Source organism: Hyla sarda, chromosome 1 (genome assembly GCF_029499605.1).
Source record: "Hyla sarda isolate aHylSar1 chromosome 1, aHylSar1.hap1, whole genome shotgun sequence".
Classification (NCBI taxonomy): Eukaryota; Metazoa; Chordata; class Amphibia; order Anura; family Hylidae; genus Hyla; species Hyla sarda.
This window is the reverse complement of record NC_079189.1, coordinates 438001822-438023242: the sequence shown is the minus strand read 5'-3', so window position 1 is coordinate 438023242 and position 21421 is coordinate 438001822. Positions and strand designations below refer to the sequence as shown.

The following is a 21421-nucleotide window of genomic DNA, read 5'->3' as shown; positions in this document are numbered from 1 at the left end:
CTGTCTCAGCATGTATTCATTCATGTTTACATAAAGTGCCACATCCAAAAGACACTGAGATTGACATAAGGATGTCTATTAGGCCAGGTTTACACAGTAAAAAAATGACATTATGGCAATTAAATATTTGCAAGGAGAAACAGTGAACTGCAGCTACTGCGTTTTGCCTGAAAATAAGACTTTTTTAAAAGCAACTTAGATATCAGAGGGTGATAGGAAGCAGAGGGTGGGTATCAATGGTGCCCAATTTTAGGCAGCAGTATATAAGAAGGACATGGCTGAACTGGAGCGGGTGCAGAGGAGGGCAACAAAGGTAATTGGTGGTATGGGAGGATTACAGGACCAAGACAGGTTGAGGTTATTTAGTTTGGAGAAAAGACATCTTAGGGGTGATCTGATCACAATGTATAAATATATGAATGGACAGTATAGGGATCTTTCTAGTGATCTTTTTATACCTAGGCCGGTAAACATCACAAGGGAGCATCCTCAATTTCTAGAGGAAAGAAGGTTTCCCAATCATCACAGACATAGATTCTTTACTGTAAGAGCAATGAGACTATAGAACTCTCTGCTGCATGATGTTGTGATGTCTGACTCAAACAAGTTCAAAGAGGCCTGGATGTTTTTCTGGACAAATATAATATTACAGGTTATACAATAGCTACATTGTTTTTGTGGCCCTTTGCTTACCTCATTGTCAGCTGCACATCCCGTTTACACAGGGAGCGGCCAACCAATAATGATTTTTAGGCCTGCACAAGCCCAAGTAATCAAATGTTTGTGAGCACTAGGTCTTTTACACGAAGCAATAATCTGCCTGGTCGTCTAATATTCACCCTGTGTGAAACGCTGACTCCGGTCGGCTCATTTTTGCCCCGTATGCGGTTTTCCATCGGACCGAAAATCGTAGTTGACCACGATTTTAGGTGCGGTGGGAAAACCACATACGGGGCAAAAATGAGCCGACCGGAGGCAGCATTTCACTCCGGTCGGCTCATTGAAATGAATTACATACAGGCGGCATACGGCTGAGATACCGGAGCGCAAGGTTTTAGCTCCCCCAGCCATAAGCGGTCCCGTATTGCGATAAACGTGATGTGAATCCACCCTACCCCCCATTCCGAAAATCCGCTATGACACAGGTGAGGTCCTTGTGGCTACTGATGCAATTGCACATCGGTTCGCTCAGTTTTATAGGGATTTATATAGCTCCAGGGCACGTTATGACTCTGCTGAGTTGGAGGCTTACCTAGATGATATTCAGTTTCCTTCCCTGCCCGAGGAGAATAGGGCCTTCTTGGATAGAGAGAATAGGGCATTCCCGAATCAGGCTTTATGTCCGGGCGGTCTACTACCGAGAACATTCAAAGGGTTCAGGCGATTGTTTAATTGGGATCTGCCCTTGGTGGAGACTGGACCTTGGCCATGTTGGACACAGCCAAGGCATTTGACTCAGTTGAATGGTCATATCTTATATCCACCCTGAAGCGCTTTGGCGAGGGCTTCATACGCTGGATTACCATTCTTTATGCCGCACCCAAAGCTCAAGTTCTGGTGAACGGGACATGTTGTTCACCAGGCCGGTAACCATGACATGGGGGCATCCTCTACATCTAGAGGAAAGAAGGTTTCATAATCATTACAGACAGAGATTCTTTACTGTAAGTGCAGTGAGACTATGGAACTCTCTGCCACATGATGTGATCGGCCTCCTCTATCTCCTCTGCAGGATCGGGAGGTCCTGGGTGTAGCTTTAGGAGACAGGGTGGATAAAATAGGACTTTATGCTGAATACATGATTCTATTCTTAAATAGTCCTTTGTGTTACCCCGGGCTATATCCATGATCGATAGGTTTGGAGATTACTCCAGTCTGCAGATTAATTGGTCCAAATCTGCCTTTATGCCGCTCTCGTCTTCCTCCTCGCCTAGCTCCATGTGTGGTTTGCAGGTTGTTAACAGTTTTAAATATTTGGGGTTGATAATACACAAATATCCCGGTCGAGATTTACAGCTTAATGCGTATCCCTTGCTGTCCCTAGTATGAGATAATTTAAAGTATGGAGTTCTCTTCCTTTCTCAGTGCCCGGTAGAATTAACCTAGTCAAAATGATTATATTGTCCAAGTGCTTATACCTATTGGAAAACTCTGTAGCCCCATGTATTCACCTCCTTTTTTTAAGTAACTTAACTCTCTGCTACCTCCCTTTATCTGGGGGAACTACAGGTTTTAGTTTATGTTATCTGTCTTACAGCAGCTAAAGGACATAGCAGGTTATGCTCTCCCCTATTTTTATGTCTACTACCTGGCGGGTCAGCTACATCTGCTTTGCTCTTGGTTTGTTTCAAGCTCTTTTCCCAACTCGGGACACCTTTTAGCTCTCAATGTTACTGCTGATAATTTACGGGTTTGGCTGGAGACACCGTGCACTGGGGGGCGTCATCTCCTCCCACTTCATAGACTGGCACTTCAGCTTTGGCATGCAACGAAAGGGCTTCAGTCCTATACAGATGTCATGTCCGATTTGCCATTGTGGGACAATGCGGGCTTCACTCACTTGACTTCAGACCTTGACTCTCCATTCTGGAAGGAACATAATGTCACTACCTTACACTGCTGAATACTTCTCTCAATTGCAAGAAGAGTTTGGCCTTCCTAGAACTTCCTTTTATAAATACCTGCAACTACAGCACGCTCTTTCTAGTCAGTGTCCCAGTCTTGGGCCCTCTATCTTGGATTATCCCCTGATAATCATATTTCAATCTCAGGGACCTAGGGGACTCATTTCTGTGTTGTATACCCATCTAATAACCAATGAACAATCTGGCACCCCCTGGTGGCTCGGGATTACTGGAAGTCCCACCTGCCCTCCTTGTCCTCTGAGGAGTGGAAGGAGGGGATTTCCTCTCATATTTTGGTGTCTCCTGCTGCTAACAATAAATTGATCCAGCTCTATATTATACATGCTAGCTATTTGACGCCGGTCAGGTTGTGCTGTGTGGGTAGACTGCCAGCTGATCCTTGTCATGGGTGTTATTCTCCCCGTGCAGACTTTTGGCACCTTATGTGAAGTTGCCCCTATTTATACTGTTTTGGGGGGAGGTGGGCTCGTTATTGTCCTCAGTGTTATCTGTACCTATGCCCATGGAACCACTTCCGTGTCTATTCAGGGTGTTGTCGGAGGAGGTCTGGCCACATCACACCCGGATTTTCCTGAGGAAGACTGTTTCTAGCACAGAAAGCAGAGGATTTACGCTGGATGGATCCCCGTCCTCCTATGCTCTCTAGTTGAAAACGTTGTCATACCATTTGAGTAAGTTGTATTTAAGCATAGAGGATGCCCTGGTAAATTTGATAAAGTGTGGGTGTTTGGTGCTCCTCCACGTTGACTCAATATACAGTACCTACCTTCCGAGCTGCTATGGACGCTCTGGTTGCCCACTTTATACCCTAGCATGTGTACTCACTGGGATCTCCTGTCCCCCTCCACATTTATGTATCGCCTATACCGTTTTCCAGCTTGACAGTTCTCCACCATATATTGTTTCTTATAAGTAATTTGTACTTCCTAGATAGTCTGTGAAGTTCCGGATTTGTTGGCTGAGTGCCTTACTGCTATTGATCTATCTCAGGCCAGAATTTTTACGGCTGGAGATTCTCAGTGTGAACCTGGCCTTAGATGTCCAAATGCCACAGATAAGGAGAGCCTTTCCGTAACAGAAAGCAGCACACCCACATAACCCAACCCTCGTCAACCCCCCACCCACCTGTAATCACTCCTAAGGGGAATCTTATAAATATACAGTGGTCCCTCAACATACGATGGTAATTCGTTCCAAACGACCCATTGTTTGTCGAATCCATCGCATGTTGAGGGATTCGTGCAATGTAAAAAGTGCATTTAATACTCACCTGTCCCCGCCGCTCCGGACCGCGTCCTCACCGCTCCCGATGCTGTCCCAGGGGCTTCCGATGCTGTCCCGCTGCTCCAGCATCTTCTTCGGGATCTTCTGGCTTCTTCCGCATTTTCTCCGGGGTCCGGGCCTCGCTTTCTGGTGACGTTCTTACGTTGCGGCGGCGGCACAGCGTGCGCAGGACGTAATAACAACGCCAGAAAGCAAGGCCCGGACCCCGGAGAAGATGCAGAAGACCGCCGAAGGATCGCAAAGTGGACCCGGAGCAGCGGGGATAGGTAAGTGAACCTGTCCGGGATGCTTAAACTGCTATCCGACAGCAGCTTAAGCATTTTGCGCTGTCGGATAGCAGTTAATGCAAAGGCCCCGACATATAAAAGCATCGTATGTCGACTGTATGTGTCTCATTTTAGTGGCACTCTAACCTGCACATGCATATGATCTTTACGTTGGCAGAATTGACCAGTTTCTAATGCTTCCCACAAAGCATTGATTGATTGATTATACTTGGCTAATTGATTATACTTGGCTAAAATCTTACATATAACATTCACCCACCTGCAAGAACTTCACCATGCTAAGCTTGGGATTGGCCTCCTTCTTCTCAGTGGGTGCTTTGCTGAACAACTCTGCTGGGTCCACTTTATCCCAGTTGTTATATTTCCCTGAAACAAACAATTCATAAAATATACAATACATGAAAACTATAACTACTTTTACCCCTTTTAAAGAGTTATGCGGAAATAGGAAAACAGAGCTACTATTTTTCAAAAACCACATTTGTCTCGAGGTTGGGTGTTGTTCTGCGGCTCAGTTCCATTGAAGTGAATGGAGCCAAGTTGTAAAACCACACCCAATCTGGGGACAGATGTGGAGCTGTTTTGAAAGAAATGAGCTTTTCTATTCCTGGATAACCCTTTAAATGGAATGTATTGCCTAGATTTTTCTATTCCTGGATAACCCTTTAAATGGAATGTATTGCCTAGATTTTTCTTACTGATTAGAGACAGACACTAAAACATGTTCTTTTTTTCTAATTGGTTTATATTTTCTTTCTTTCTTTTTATTTTTGTTGTAGATTATTATGGGGGGTAGTCACCTTGTTCAATAGATACAGACAACAACAGACAAGAGCTGTCCCATTGACATGAATGGTAAAGGTTTCTCGGTGTGTTCTGTGACCGTTGAAGAGGGAGTGGAAGGCTGAGCTGGGAGCTTTATCTAGATTTATTTAGCTTTGGCATCACATGCAGAACAGGAAGTCTCTGCAAGATTTCTTTAAAAATATTTACCATAATAACCTAATTTAAACAATAGGTCATTTTCTTTTTAAGAATGCAGCCAATTTTCGTCTTTACACTTGAAATTTTTTTGCTGGGATAATTGCAAACAGTAAAGACACGCTTTATTTTTCATTAATATATGCTGTGAAAAAAAATGTCTAAAGTTAAATTGTAATAAAAGAAGGCAGTTTTGCTTATTTAAGAGGGTTTCTTTTTTATGCTGTTCATCATGTGGTCAAACTGACATACAGTAGTCCCTCCAACATACGATGGTAATTGGTTCCAAAGGACCATCGTTTGTTGAAACCATCGTATGTTGAGGGATTCGTACCATGGATTATACTCATATGTCCCTGCCACTCCGACCCGTCTGTTCGCCGCTCCTCTGCTGCCGTATCACTACGTCGCTGCTGCCCTGCGATGTCGCTTTCTGTCACCACTCACGCCGCCCCTATTGGGCGAAGTGGCGGCATGAGTGGCGACGTGATAACGGTGATAGAGACGGCGCAGGGAAGCGGCAGCTGAGGAGCTGCGAGATGACAGGCCGTAGCGGCAGGGACATGTAAGTATAAATCAGCGAGGCACATAAAGCACATTAAACGGCTTTCTGGCAGCAGCTGATGCAGTCCTCTGAGAGGCCATTGTATGTTGAAATGATCGTATGTCGGGGGACTACTGTATTATATTGATTGTTTAGGTCAGTTTGATTACAATACTCAATTTGTACAGTTTTAGTTTTCATCTCTGGAGCTGTGTTGGGGCAATTTTTTTTGGCTCAGTGACATGCAGTTTCATTGGTACCAATTTGGCATAGATTGGACGTTTTGCGTGTGACTAAAGCAATTTTTTCTCTTTACACGGTTTACTATGTGGGATCAATAATGTTATATTTTAATAGTTTGGAAAATACTGCACATGATTTGTATAGGCAATCATTTCATTGCAGTGTCAATGTACTCTATTAACCTATTGAATCTATTCAGACCCCTCCAAACTGGAGTCTGAGAAAGCTGAATGACAACCAACATGGCTGTCACCATATGTGTCTCTGAGCTTTCCCAGACTTGTGAATGACAGAAAAGCTGATCTGCCATTCAGGAACCTGGGAAAACTGAATGACAGATATTGTGAGAGCTAGTTGGTTGTCATCCATTCATCCGAGTCTCTCCTCCCCTAGCTGCTCTGCTCTGGGATCATTACAGTCTCTTCAGCCAGAATCTCCCCTCTCTCCTGTTGAGCTTCCCCCCTCCACATGTACTGGTCACATGACTGTTACATATTCATAGGTCCTACACCTCCAGTATGCAGCCAATACAGAGCAGGTTGCAGGTTGTGGTAGAGCAGTCACTGCTGTTGTGTTGTGTGTGGAGAGCTCTGCTCTAAATGCCTGACCAAGACCTGCTCTGTATCTGCTAGATGCAAACCAGCGGTCACCATTATGGATTTTTCACATGTACCCCTATTCAAAACTGATCTCTGACCAGATCAAGGTCAATGTTATACCATAAATAAGCTTGAAATATTGATCAAGTGGGGCTGAATACCAAGATGTCAAGCAGCTTCTCTGATGGATTTCACTAGGAACGGGACATGGCAGTCTGCACTATATGTGAGACCATGCAGGTTGCAGAAGAGAAGTTATGCTAAATTTTTAAATGGTAACTCTCATTAAAACTAATTTTTGCTCTTGCACTCCTTATGGTAAATAAAAAATATTTCTAATATACTTTGTTTTAAAAAAATGAAGTTTTCTATGTTTTATTTAAGAGTACATTTTCCCCCATCTTATACACCGACTTTGGACCAAAGCCCAAACACAGGAAGCGCAGCATGGAGTTGCTGTTGGTTGGAAACACCCCCCTCAGCACTCCAGGCTGCACTTCCTGTGTTTGGGCTTTGGTCCCAAGTCTGTGTATGAGATGGGGGAAAATGTTCTCTTGAGCTTTTTTAAGCACAAATAAAACATAGAAAACGTCATTTTTTTTAAACAAACTATATTTGAAATATTTTTTATTTACCATAAGAAGTGAAATAGCAGTATTAATGAGAGTGACCATTTAATAAAGACACCTAAGAAAACATTTTTCTTCTTTTGTTTTGTTTTTTTAAACAAAATAATCAACACAAAGCACAAATAAAAAAAATGCATAATAACTTCACATGATTGTGATTATCTGCTTTATAAGCTCTAGAATTAGACACAAACAGTATAAGACTCATGAAAGATTTGTGTCCAAGATTCATTTTAATATATTGTCAACTATGAATTTACAGAAGAAGCGCCTTCAATAAGAACTTGGTTGTTTGGCAAAATACATATTTAATTTTGGGAGTTGTTTTTCTCTATTCTATCATGGGACATGGCCGAAACATGGTTTTGCCAGCAGAGGGTGCTCCCATCCATTAGATCTCTACACCTCACAAATTGGGACTTGCTGCCTCGTTCTCTCCGCAGACATGCAACACGTGGCTGCAAAACCTGCCCTTCCTTTTTTATTAAGACCTCATGTAGGGCCCTGCTACATGCTGAGCTACCTCATTAAACCTCTTCCTGTGCTTCCTGCACTTAGACTACACAGAGATGCATGGGAAGCCAGGCAGTGAAGTAATTGCTCTACAACCATGCTTACTGCTCAGCTAGAGAAATAGCTGTGGTCACACTACAATGAATGCAGGGAAAGTGCTTAGATTACACTTTGATTTTATAATGTGAGATGCATGAACATATGCTAATGAGTTCATGGTTTGTTTTGTTTAAACCATTATGTCAACCAGGATCATAGATGGAGGAAATTCTCCACTACTAGTTTTGAACATTGTTAAAAAAAATTAAGGTACTGGCACTGAATCAGCCATGCAGCAGGAAACGAATGCGGGAGCTCTAGTTCCCACTGTGGACTGGCAGCCATACATCTAGACCTCCAGACCCTAACCTAAAGAGGTCAGTCATCTCCATATAGATTTGGACTGTTAGAAGCTCTGGCTTCCTCTGTATGTAAAGACTAAAGACAGAGATTCCATGCCACAGCTGGGCTTACTTTTTTAATATATATGAAAGTCACACACAGGGACGGCAAGTCTGCACTCAAACTTTCATTACTCCCTTTCCAACAGGTTTCTATTACTCTCTGTTGGCGAGAAAATCCTAGCAAGCATGTTCAACTATGCCTGACATACCTGTGAAACATTTGATAGCTCTCTAAAGGGCCTTTTACACGTGCTGATTATTGGCTGAATGAACGTTCACAGGAACCAGCGATCAACTGAAAAACGAGAAAACGCTAGTTGTTCGGCTGATAAGAATTTGTATGCAGGTCTAAAAATCATTGTTAATAGGCTGAACGGCATCCCGTGTAAATGGGGGATATGCAGCTAACAATGATTATTTATGTGGTTCACTAAACAAGCACCAATGTACTAAACCAACACTCGTTGTGGGAATGTGATGGCCCATCTAAAAGGGCCCTTCCTCCTACCAGTCAATGAATGTACTTTGATGATGTACAGCAATAAAATATACTTGTGCTAAGTCTACACTTCTCTGTACAAGAATATAAAGCAGCAATGATAAATCTGAGCCATTTTTGCGGACACAAAACCACACAGGCCTTAAGTGAGTTTGGAATGGTGTCCGTAAGCATGTTATCGAACCTACCTATAAAGTCCAAGCTCATGACATGGCCACAGACAGATGTCATCTTGAATCGCACCGTCTGTCCCATGAAAGATCCTGTGTACTCGTGTACAGAGCATGCTCCATTTAAGCCTTTTCGAGAGGTGGCAGAACCTATCCAGAAAAAAAAAAAAACACTAATAACATCACAAGTAATGACATAAAATCACCTACATAAAACAAAATGGCAGAATTTCAAAAACTAATTTTATGCCTGCACCTGAAAAGACATCAGGCAGTATATATATATATATGTATATATATATATATATATATATATATATATATATATATATATATATATTTATTTTTTTGTAGACATAGATTAGATAGATATTGTTGATCAGTTTATTTTGTGCGTTTCATGAATGAGATATAGAAAGTGTTAAGACTATAATCTCTCCGTATCAGGTTCTTGTTGGTGCACTCCCAGGGCATATAGATAGGGTATTTTTTCTCACAAGATAGTCAGCACCTCATTTTAAAGCCTTGAAAGAATGTTTAGGGAGGGGTGAGGGATTGCTGACCATGTCTGCGAGAGCTGTTCACTCAGAAACATTTTTAGCCAAGGTCAATTGCAATACTGTAATGTTTCTTAACTGAGCTGGTTCTTCCTAAGATGGCAAACATTGTATGGCATAGGCTCCTGACTCAAGCCCGCACCATACCAGGCAGCCTTCAGCTGATTCCTGTAGCTGAGGGCCGCCGTTAATAGCCAAAATTGAGTATTTTAGATCATTTTGTATACCCTAAAACAATTTATAAAAAATTGACCAAAAAGTCCCATCAAAACAAAAATGGTACCGATCACGGCGCAAAAAAAATGAAGGCTGCATGTCTGTGGGGGCCACTGCCTACCAAATGTGGGGGGAACTATACTGCCAACCTAATGTGGGGGAACTATACTGCCAACCTAATGTGGGGGAACTATACTGCCAACCTAATGTGGGGGGGAACTATGATGCCTACGTATTGTGGGGAATTAAGCTGACAACATAATGTGGGGGAACTATGCTGACAACCTAGTGTGGGGGAACTATGCTGCGTACTTAAAGGGATACTCCACTTCCCCAGCATTCGGAACATTTTGTTCCAAACTCCGGATGCGGAGGTTGTGACGTCACACCACGCCCCCTCAATGCAAGTCTATAGGAGAGGGCGTGTCGACCACTGCACGATACTCTAATAGTGCCCCTCACGAGGATAAACTCTGGATCCGCCCCTGTATGGATAGAGATAGAGCGGGGCTCCTGGGTATGGATAGATAGAGAGCGGCGCTGTGCCCAGAAAAACATGCATCTTTCACCCATCCGGCCCGCCCTTGTATGTATCCTATTACCGTACCTCTTTCTCTGCCTCTCAGATCTCGCTCCTGAAGACTGCAGTGAAGAGGCGCATGTGCGAGATCTGAGGCGGCGCAGGCGTGAATGTGCCGGATGTGAGAGGTGGCGCAGGTGCACATGTGCAAAATCTGACAGGCTACGCTGATGCGCATTTGCGAGATCAGAGAGACGAAGGTACGATAATGGGATACAAGGGTGGCGCATGTGCGAGATCTGAGAGGCAGAGTAGGAGGTACGGTAATAGGATACAAGGGCAGGCCAGAGGGGTAAAAGAGGCATGTACCGCTCTGATAGTCTTGGAGATGGAGAGCTGGGCAGGCAGGGAAAGCTGACCAATCCAAGCAGGCTATGTATACAACAACCAGCCAATCACTGGTAAGGTACCTTACATCACTGTAGAGGGGTAGTCTTAAATGGCAAGTATTTCCCAAACTCTATATTTTAACTGTAAAAGTTGGGGGTCGTCTTATAGGCCCAGTCGTCTTATATGCCGGAAAATACTGTATATAGCGGTGGTGCAAAATATTCTACCATTTCAGTAAACTGTAAACGCTGCAATAACTTGCACTACCTCTGTGAAAAGTGCAGTATTTGATCATACGAAGCAGCTTACATCCGATGTAAACATTAAAGAGGGTGCTGGGTTCGCATGTGAACTGCGGAATTTCCAAACAGCTGATCAGTAGGGTATGCCAGGTGATGGACTCATTGATCCAATATTGATGCCTATCTTAAGGAGAGGCCCTTTATTTCTGAAAGTTTGCTATATGTGCAGAAATTGATAAAGGTGAAAAGTTTTAAAGAGTTACTGTCATTAATAAGAAAATTTAAAAAAAAAATGCCCTTAGTAATGTGTAATGTAAAATTAGTAATGTGCCTAATACCTGTATGCATAATAATATGCATGTGTTAATATGTAAAATACCTTTTGATATATGTATATCTGTGATCAGTCTTCTGAATTTCTCTCAGAGGCTGGGGGTGTTTCCCCTGGAGCATGATGAGCTTCTCTCCTCCCCCCATCCCCCCTCTCCCCTGTCATGAGGTCTGCACACACATTTTTACATTTGCAAAGCATATTGGCTGAATGCATGCTCTATATAACTCTAATGCAGCCATGCATGCTCTATATAACTCAAAAAAAGAAAAACCTGCCAAAAAACTAAGATTTTTACATTTTCACAGCTTTGTAACCAAAGTGAATGCTTTTTATAACCCTAAAGCAGCCATGTGGAACCTATATGGTGCACATAAACAAGAAATAAGTTCATAAAATGACCAAAGAGAAACCATTTTGCATATAACGTATTTATCGGCGTATAACACGCACTTTTTAGGCTAAAATTTTTAGCCTAAAGTCTATGTGCGTGTTATACGCCGATATACTCCCAGGAAAGGCAGGGGGAGAGAGGCCGTCGCTGCCCGCTTCTCTACGACTGCCTTTCCTGGGTTCTAGAGCCCTGCTGCCGGCCCTTCTCTCCCCCTGGCTATCGGCGCCGCTGCCCGTTCTGTCCCCCTGACTATCGGTACCGACGCCTCATTGCCGGCACCGCTGCCCCGTTGCCTCCCCCCATCCCCGGTGGCATAATTACCTGGGTCGGATCCGCGCTGCTGCAGGCCTCCGGCGTGTGTCCCCTGCGTCGTTGCGATGCACGGCGCGGCGCACTGACGTCATGCGCCGTGCCGTGCAGCGCATAGCAACGACGCCGGGGACGCACGCCGGAGGCCTGCAGCAGCACGGACCCGAACCAGGTAATTATGCCACCGGGGATGGGGGGAGGCAACGGGGCAGCGGCGCCGGCAATCGGTGCCGCTACCCCTTCTCTCCCCCTGGCTATCGGCACCGGCAATGGGGCGCCGGCACCGATAGTCAGGGGGACAGAACGGGCAGTGGCGCCGATAGCTAGGGGGAGAGAAGGGCCAGCAGCAGCGCTCTAGACCCCAGGAAAGGCAGGGGGAGAGAAGCGGCCAGCGACGGCCTCTCTCCCCCTGCCTTTCCTGGGGGTATATCGGGGTATACACGCGCACACACGCACCCTCATTTTACCATGGATATTTGGGTAAAAAACTTTTTTTACCCAAATATCCTTGGTAAAATGAGGGTGCGTGTTATAGGCCGGTGCGTGGTATACCCCGATAAATACGGTAAATAATAGTTTAGCACCTTGTACTGCTTGTAACTTTGCATATGAATGCCTCTCTTCTTAAAGACTGCAAGCTGTCCGCATCTTGTCTGTGCTCTAAGGAACAGCATGGAGATAACCACACCTCCCTCCCCCCGCCCCCCCCCCCTTCCCTCAGAGATTTTGGTCCTTTTAAAAAAAAAAATGGCCAAAAAGGCTTAATTTTCTGGGTTCATTTGCAAAATTAAAGAAGAAAGAGACTCCTACTGGCCATTGTTTTTAAACCTGTTTTTCACATCTTTAGCAAATCACATTTTTTAATGAAGTATATTAAGAAAATGCTAAGTTTTAACGTAGTATTAAATGAAAAAAAAAGTTGTTTCTAATGACAGTAACATTTTAAGTCATTTTCTCAACAGAAAACAAAGTGCAGAACCAAATGGGGTCAGAAGCAGCTCCCTGCACAGCTGGGTGATCAAGAGAAATAACAGGGCCTAAATCAGTCCTGCAACCTTCACTGTCAGGATCGGTGCAGGTCACAGAGGCTGGGACTCCACGCTGGGACTCCACCAATCCTACAGTGATGGCATATCATAGCTGAGATGCAGAGTCACTTTATGAGTTGGCAATAACCCTTTAATTAGATATTGTCCACACATCTTAAAGGTAAAGCCCTAATAGTGTACCTGGCGGAAAATCTGTGTTCCATTTTATTTATATATATATATATATATAATATATATATATATATATATATATATATATATATATATATATACACACACACATATAAAAGAAAGTTGCAACAACACTCTTGGTCAAAAAATGGAGGCTCTTAGCGCACTATTTGATCAAAACTGGAGGTGGTTTAGTCAATGGCTGATCCAACATGTCACACAGTCAGAGGCTATATGCACAGCAGAGGTGAGTTATCATGTTAGGGTCCCATCCGATATGAGGCCACCTCCGCGTGGTGGATGGGGGGACACATTTTGATCAAATAGTGCGCTAAGAGCCTCCATTTTTTGACCAAGAGTGCTGTTGCAACTTTCTTTTTTGTACATTTTGTATTTGCCACAGCAGCGGGCACCTGTGTATTAGGTTGTTGTGCTGGCTATTTTTCCCTTTGTTTTTACTATATATTTATATATATATATATATATATATATATATATATATATATATATATACATATATATATACACACACACAAAAAATGCAGCAGCACTCTGATCCAGATGAAGTTATGTTAGGCTTTATTCATCAAGTTAAAAAACATGCAACGTTTGTCACACGGTCTTTGTCAAGCCTAACATGATTTCATCTGGATGAGAGTGCTGCTGCATTTTATTGTAATTCTGAGAGCCCTAATTGAGCCGGACCAGCCTGCACCTGTATATGCTGTAAAGGAGTGCGGTTCTCCTTCAACAATTATATATATATATATATACATACACACACACACACACACGGTACAAACCAAAAGTTTGGACACACCTTCTCATTTAGAGTTTTCTTTATTTTCATGACTATGAAAATTGTAGATTCAGACTGAAGGCATCAAAACTATGAATTAACACATGTGGAATTATAGACATAACAAAAATGTGTGAAAATATGTCATATTTTAGGTTCTAGCCACCTTTTGCTTTGATTACTGCTTTGCACACTCTTGGCATTCTCTTGATGAGCTTCAAGAGGTAGTCACCTGAAATGGTCTTCCAACAGTCTTGAAGGAGTTCCCAGAGATGCATTGCACTTGTTGGCCCTTTTTACCTTCACTCTGCGGTCCAGCTCACCCCAAACCATCTCGATTGGGTTCAGGTCCAGTGACTGTGGAGGCCAGGTCATCTGGCGCAGCACCCCATCACACTCCTTCTTGGTCAAATAGCCCTTACACAGCCTGGAGGTGTGTTTAGGGTCATTGTCCTGTTGAAAAATAAATGATGGTCCAACTAAACGCAAACCGGATGGAATAGCATGCCGCTGCAAGATGCTGTGGTAGACATGCTGGTTCAAGTATGCCTTCAATTTTGAATAAATCCTCAACAGTGTCACCAGCAAAGCACCCCCACACCATCACACCTCCTCCTCCACACCAGCACACCTGTGAAGTGAAAACCATTTCAGGTGACTACCTCTTGAATCTCAACAAGAGAATGCCAAGAGTGTGCAAAGCAGTAATCAAAGCAAAAGGTGGCTACTTTGAAGAACCTAGAATATGACATATTTTCAGTTGTTTCACACTTTTTTGTTATGTATATAATTCCACATGTGTTAATTCATAGTTTTAACGCCTTCAATGTGAATCTACAATTTTCATAGTCATGAAAATAAAGAAAACTCTGAATGAGAAGGTGTGTCCAAACTTCTGGTCTGTACTGTGTGTGTGTGTATATATATATATATATATATATATATATATATATATTATATATATTCTTTTATCTATCTATCTATCTATATAGTCATAAATTTGTTAAGGACCCTTTATAATTATGTTACGTCTTTCTAATATTCCGCAGCATATGTTCTTCATCTCTATGTAAGTGAAGGCTTTAGAACAACAGGCAGGTCAGATTCACATATGAACTATTCATTAAAGGGGTACTCTGCCCTTAGATAAAATATCTGATCGTGGGGGGGTTCAGCCACTGGGACTCCTGATCTCTGCCTGGCACCCTGGCGTTCTGAACATTTATGTTCAGAATGCCGGTTTTGGGCAACCGAGGTTGTGACGTCATGCCCCCTCCATTCATGTCTATGGGAGGGGGCATGGTGGCTGTGGTCACTCGACCTCAGCCGTCACATCCCCTCACATAGACATGAATAGAGGGGGATAAGATGTCTAGGGACCGAGTACCCCTTTAATATGCGACCAATAAACAAAGTATACTGTACATTTATTGTACTAACCCAAATAGACCCACCAGGCTAAATCATGTACATTCATTGAATAAAGTGAATTTGCTTTAGGGTAAACTATTCAACAATGCTTTCCTTACCTTTGGAAAGGATTTTGGCAATGGACTGAGCCAGTGAAGGCTTTTCTGCTACCATAAGTACAGTCTTCATTCTCAGAGGTAAGCAACTTCCACAGTCTTTATTAATCCCTTTGGTTTAATAGATATCCAAATATCCTTAGGAACAAAATATATCAAGATTTCAAATACAGCAAGTATATTAAAAGAAATGTCAGCTCATTAAAAGGAACCTGGCATCAAAAAAGCACAGCACAGTGGTTCTGCTATATTAGCTGCTTTGACTACTGAGAAGTAAGTGGGCAGGGGGTCTGCTGGGGAGGGGGGTTCCTGTGCCTAGCAGAGGGAAAAAGTGGGTTATGTGACTACTAGGGAAATAAGAGCCCATTGTGCTTACTGGAAAAGCTAGAGGGAAGCTGTTGTAGGAAATAGGAAATGCTGGGTCTAATAAGAAAGTGTATAGAGGGAGCCTGCTGTATCTACTGGGGAAGTGGGTAAGGGAAGTACTTACTATATGAAGTGGGGGCATCACTACACTGCTATGACTACTGGGGAGTAAAGAGAAGGAAACATAACTAACTGAGAGGATGTAGATTGTAAGCTTTCAAGAACTCTTAGGTCCCTTTATCGGGCAGGTTACAAAATGAATGTGAAGAACATCTCTCAAATACAATTCTAACTGGCATGGTTACAAATAGGGGAACAGATATGATCAACCCAGTATAGGACAGTTCTATGATGGGTTGATCATATCTGTTCGCCCATTTGTAACCAGTTAGAATTGTATTTAAGAGAGATGTTCTTCACGTTGTTGTTACACTCATTTTGTAACATGCATGATGAAGGGACCTTAGTGGCCTTGAAAGCTGCATTCTAAATCCAATAAAGGTATCATCGCTACTCCAAACGTCTCCTATATTTCTAAGGCAAACAGGGTACAAACTTTTATCTGATTTAAGCAGCCCTGTAAAACTAAAAAGTTATAGGGTCCAAATAGGGCAATTTCAAGCATAAAGATTTTGTTAATATAATAAGATTTTTGTTTGCTTTGGCCATACATTTCATGGTAAAATGATGGAGGGTTATCAGAAAGTACAATTGGTCTTGACAACAGCAAGCCCTCATATGGGTCTATGGATGGACTATATCCTTAAGGAGGACCTGTGGCTTCTTCAAGAAACATGCGCCATCATGATTTATGAGGAGCTACTACTCCATGCATTAGGACCTCTTGCTCCCCAGCTATTGGTGCCTGATATGCTAAGGAGGGCGAGGTGGCTGTCACTATTGATAGAGAACTGAGCAGGTTGGTGATCACTCCCCTCAACCCTTAGCCACCTAGGCTCTCATTAGCATATTGAGGCCAAATCTAACAACACCAATAGCTAGAGTAGCAGCTCCACATGGATCATGTTGGTGACACAATTGTCCGGTGGAATCTTAAATGTCACTGCAATTTCAAACTTCACTATGTTTTAGCCCATGTGATTTTAACATATTTGTAAATCACTCAATTTACCAATAATGACCCCTTAACCCCCAAAACAGCTCTAAAGTCTTATCCGCTGTGTGTCTCCCTTCCCTGCATTCTGCTGTCCCCTGCCTGTAGTCTGTAGAAATCTGTCTCTAGTAACAAGTAGGTCAGAGAAGAAAGTAGGGGCAGTGCTTAGCATGTGCTGTGTGTACAGGGAGGGAGGGGGAGGAGTCATCACAGTAAAGGCAAGAGAAGGACACGCCCCCTCCCTTTGACAAGATGGAAAAGACATTGAGCATCTGTAATATGCTATTTTTTGTGAAATATCGGTGACAGATACATAAAAAAGAACATGTACATGATCAGGATGAGGTACTTAGTAACATATAACAGTTTTTTTTTTTTGTAGGCTCTGACAGGTACGCTTTAAAGATGCAAGCTATATATGTACTGGAGCTGAGCGCGCTTCATAACAGGTGGTCCCCAGTTAATAGCAACATAGGTTTGTCCAATGTCTGGCATTAACCCCATTTTTTTTTATTATATATTTTCCAATCACATTTTTTATCTAAGGCTACTTTCTAGAGATGAGCGAACTTACAGTAAATTCGATTCGTCACGAACTTCTCGGCACGGCAGTTGATGACTTTTCCTGCATAAATTAGTTCAGCTTTCAGGTGCTCCGGTGGGCTGGAAAAGGTGGATACAGTCCTAGGAGACTCTTTCCTAGGAATGTATCCACCTTTTCCAGCCCACCAGAGCACCTGAAAGCTGAACTAATTTATGCAGGAAAAGTCATCAACTGCCGAGCCGAGAAGTTTGTGACGAATCGAAGTTACTGTAAGTTCGCTTATCTCTACTACTTTCACACTGCCGTTGTGTCCCACTCCTAAACGGCTATCTCTGCAAATACATCACTTTGTGCATTATTCTTGTTAGATCACTGCTTTTATCATTTCTCAGCTGTAACATTACTGAGTAGCCAATCCTTGCATGTTTGTCCTGTGACATCACTGCGTGTATCATGTTTGTGCTGTGATATCACTGTGTGTCTCATGTTTGTGCTGTGACATCACTGTGTGTCTCATGTTTGTGCTGTGACATCACTGTGTTTCATGTTTGTGCTGTGACATCACTGTGTGTCTCATGTTTGTGCTGTGACATCACTGTGTGTCTCATGTTTGTGCTATGATATCACCGTATGTATCATGCTTGTGCTGTGACATCACTGTGTATCACGCTTGTCCTGTGACATCACCGTGTGTCTCACGTTTGTGCTGTGACATCACCGTGTCTCACGCTTGTGCTGTGACATCACCGTGTGTATCACGCTTGTGCTGTGACATCACCGTGTGTATCACGCTTGTGCTGTGACATCACCGTGTGTATCAGGCTTGTGCTGTGACATCACCGTGTGTATCAGGCTTGTGCTGTGCCATCACCGGGTGTATCACGTTTGTGCTGTGCCATCACCGGGTGTATCACGTTTGTGCTGTGCCATCACCGTGTGTATCACATTTGTGCTGTGACATCACCGTGTGTATCATGTTTGTGCTGTGACATCACCGTGTGTATCATGTTTGTGCTGTGACATCACCGTGTGTATCATGTTTGTGCTGTGACATCACTGTGTGTATCATGTTTGTGCTGTGTCATCACCGTGTGTATCATGTTTGTGCTGTGCCATCACCGTGTGTATCATGTTTGTGCTGTGACATCACCGTGTGTATCATGTTTGTGCTGTGACATCACCGTGTGTATCATGTTTGTCCTGTGACATCACCGTGTGTATCATGTTTTTCCTGTGACATCAGCGTGTGTATCACGTTTGTGCTGTGACATCACCGTTTGTATCACGTTTGTGCTGTGACATCACCGTGTGTCTCATGCTTGTGCTGTGACATCACCGTGTGTCTCACGCTTGTGCTGTGACATCACCGTGTGTATCACGCTTGTGCTGTGACATCACCGTGTGTATCACGCTTGTGCTGTGACATCACCGTGTGTATCACGCTTCTGCTGTGCCATCACCGTGTGTATCACACGTTTGTGCTGTGACATCACCGTGTGTATGACACGTTTGTGCTGTGACATCACCGTGTGTATCATGTTTGTGCTGTGACATCACCGTGTGTATCATGTTTGTGCTGTGACATCACCGTGTGTATCATGTTTGTGCTGTGACATCACCGTGTGTATCATGTTTGTCCTGTGACATCACCGTGTGTATCATGTTTGTCCTGTGACATCACTGTGTATCATGTTTGTCCTGTGACATCACTGTGTGTATCATGTTTGTGCTGTGACATCACTGTGTGTATCATGTTTGTGCTGTGACATCACCGTGTGTATCATGTTTGTGCTGTGACATCACCGTGTGCTGGGAATTGTAGTTTTGTAACATCTGGAGGGGCACAGTTTGAAGACCACTAGGTTAATGTGTCTTTCAAACTTTTATTAAAACTTTTTTATTTTTTTTTACAGTTTATTAGACTTATGAGGAATCATTAGATTCCTCAGACAGATGAATAGAGATCTATTGGATTCTATTAATCTGTGAGCTCTGTGATCCATTGATAGAGCCTGGTCCAGCCAGGATCTATCAATGACAATGAGTCGGGACAGGAGGAAGCAGAGGTAAGTCCTCTGGCTACCTCTATAGTGGATCTCCCCCCACGATCGCGCTGCGGGGGGCGATCCACCCCACTAGCCCACCAGGGAGCATTCACATCTCCCTTTAGACGCCGCTGTCAGCTTTGACAGCGGCGATCTAAAGGGTTAATAGCCAGCCGCGGCGATCGCCGCATGCTGGCTATTAGCGGCGGCCCCCGGCTACTGAGAACAGCCGGGGGCTGCAGAGTATGGAGCAGGCAGGAATCCCGAGCTCGCTCCATACATACTGCAGAGCGCCGCATGCATCTCCCCGTGCAGACGCGCCTCCTCCCCTCAGCTCTCCGAAGCTAAAGCTGGGGGGAGTGAAGGCAAAGGACGCAGGTCTGCACGGGGAGAAAGAAGCCACGTCCCCCCCCCCCCCCCCCCGCACGTCTGCAGAGCAGGGGAGAGAAGACATACACAGCTTCTCATCTCCCCTGCTCTGCTTCCGAGGATACAGTTTTTTATTGTCGGAGGCGGCAGAGTATGGAGCGGGCAGGAGTCGGCAGCCCGCTCAATACAGACTGCAGATCGCCGCCGCACTTGTCAGTTCCAGCCTGCTTGCCCGAAAAATTCCCCTGCCCGGCGCCCAAAACTGCTAGCCCCGGGTGTCGGGCGATAGGAATTCCACATCCCTGCATCACTGTGTGTATCATGTTTGTGCTGTGACATCACTGTGTGTATCATGTTTGTCCTGTGACATCACTGTGTGTATCATGTTTGTGCTGTGACATCACTATGTGTATCATGTTTGTCCTGTGACATCACTGTGTGTATCATGTTTGTGCTGTGACATCACTGTGTGTATCATGTTTGTGCTGTGACATCACTGTGTGTATCATGTTTGTGCTGTGACATCACTGTGTGTATCATGTTTGTGCTGTGACATCACTGTGTGTATCATGTTTGTGCTGTGACATCACTGTGTGTATCATGTTTGTGCTGTGACATCACTGTGTGTATCATGTTTGTGCTGTGACATCACTGTGTGTATCATGTTTGTGCTGTGACATCACTGTATCATGTTTGTCCTGTGACATCACTGTGTGTATCATGTTTGTCCTGTGACATCACTGTGTGTATCATGTTTGTCCTGTGACATCACTGTGTGTATCATGTTTGTCCTGTGACATCACCGTGTGTATCATGTTTGTGCTGTGACATCACCGTGTGTATCATGTTTGTGCTGTGACATCACCGTGTGTATCATGTTTGTGCTGTGACATCACTGTATCATGTTTGTGCTGTGACATCACTGTATCATGTTTGTGCTGTGACATCACTGTATCATGTTTGTGCTGTGACATCACTGTGTGTATCATGTTTGTCCTGTGACATCACTGTGTGTATCATGTTTGTGCTGTGACATCACTGTGTGTATCATGTTTGTCCTGTGACATCACTGTGTGTATCATGTTTGTCCTGTGACATCACTGTGTGTATCATGTTTGTCCTGTGACATCACTGTGTGTATCATGTTTGTCCTGTGACATCACTGTGTGTATCATGTTTGTCCTGTGACATCACTGTGTGTATCATGTTTGTCCTGTGACATCACTGTGTGTATCATGTTTGTCCTGTGACATCACTGTGTGTATCATGTTTGTGCTGTGACATCACTGTGTGTATCATGTTTGTCCTGTGACATCACTGTGTGTATCGTGTTTGTCCTGTGACATCACTGTGTGTATCGTGTTTGTGCTGTGACATCACTGTGTGTATCGTGTTTGTGCTGTGACATCACTGTGTGTATCGTGTTTGTGCTGTGACATCACTGTGTGTATCGTGTTTGTCCTGTGACATCACTGTGTGTATCGTGTTTGTGCTGTGACATCACTGTGTGTATCATGTTTGTCCTGTGACATCACTGTGTGTATCATGTTTGTCCTGTGACATCACTGTGTGTATCATGTTTGTGCTGTGACATCACTGTGTGTATCATGTTTGTGCTGTGACATCACTGTGTGTATCATGT

The 21421-nt window shown here is 43.7% G+C and overlaps 1 protein-coding gene across 2 annotated transcripts in view; it reads right to left on the bottom strand.

Moving 5' to 3' along the window:
* Positions 1–21421, bottom strand: part of TOP3B (DNA topoisomerase III beta) — a 62417-nt gene that overhangs the window by 39016 nt on the left and 1980 nt on the right. For both annotated transcript variants that reach the window (XM_056532044.1, XM_056532053.1), the window contains exons 2-4: positions 15345–15479; positions 8856–8987; positions 4476–4582 (exon numbers count right to left, since the gene is read on the bottom strand). In XM_056532044.1, the coding sequence (XP_056388019.1) occupies positions 4476–4582; positions 8856–8987; positions 15345–15414 (309 nt within the window). In that variant the 5' untranslated portion in view covers positions 15415–15479. The remainder of the gene's footprint in view (positions 1–4475; positions 4583–8855; positions 8988–15344; positions 15480–21421) is intronic.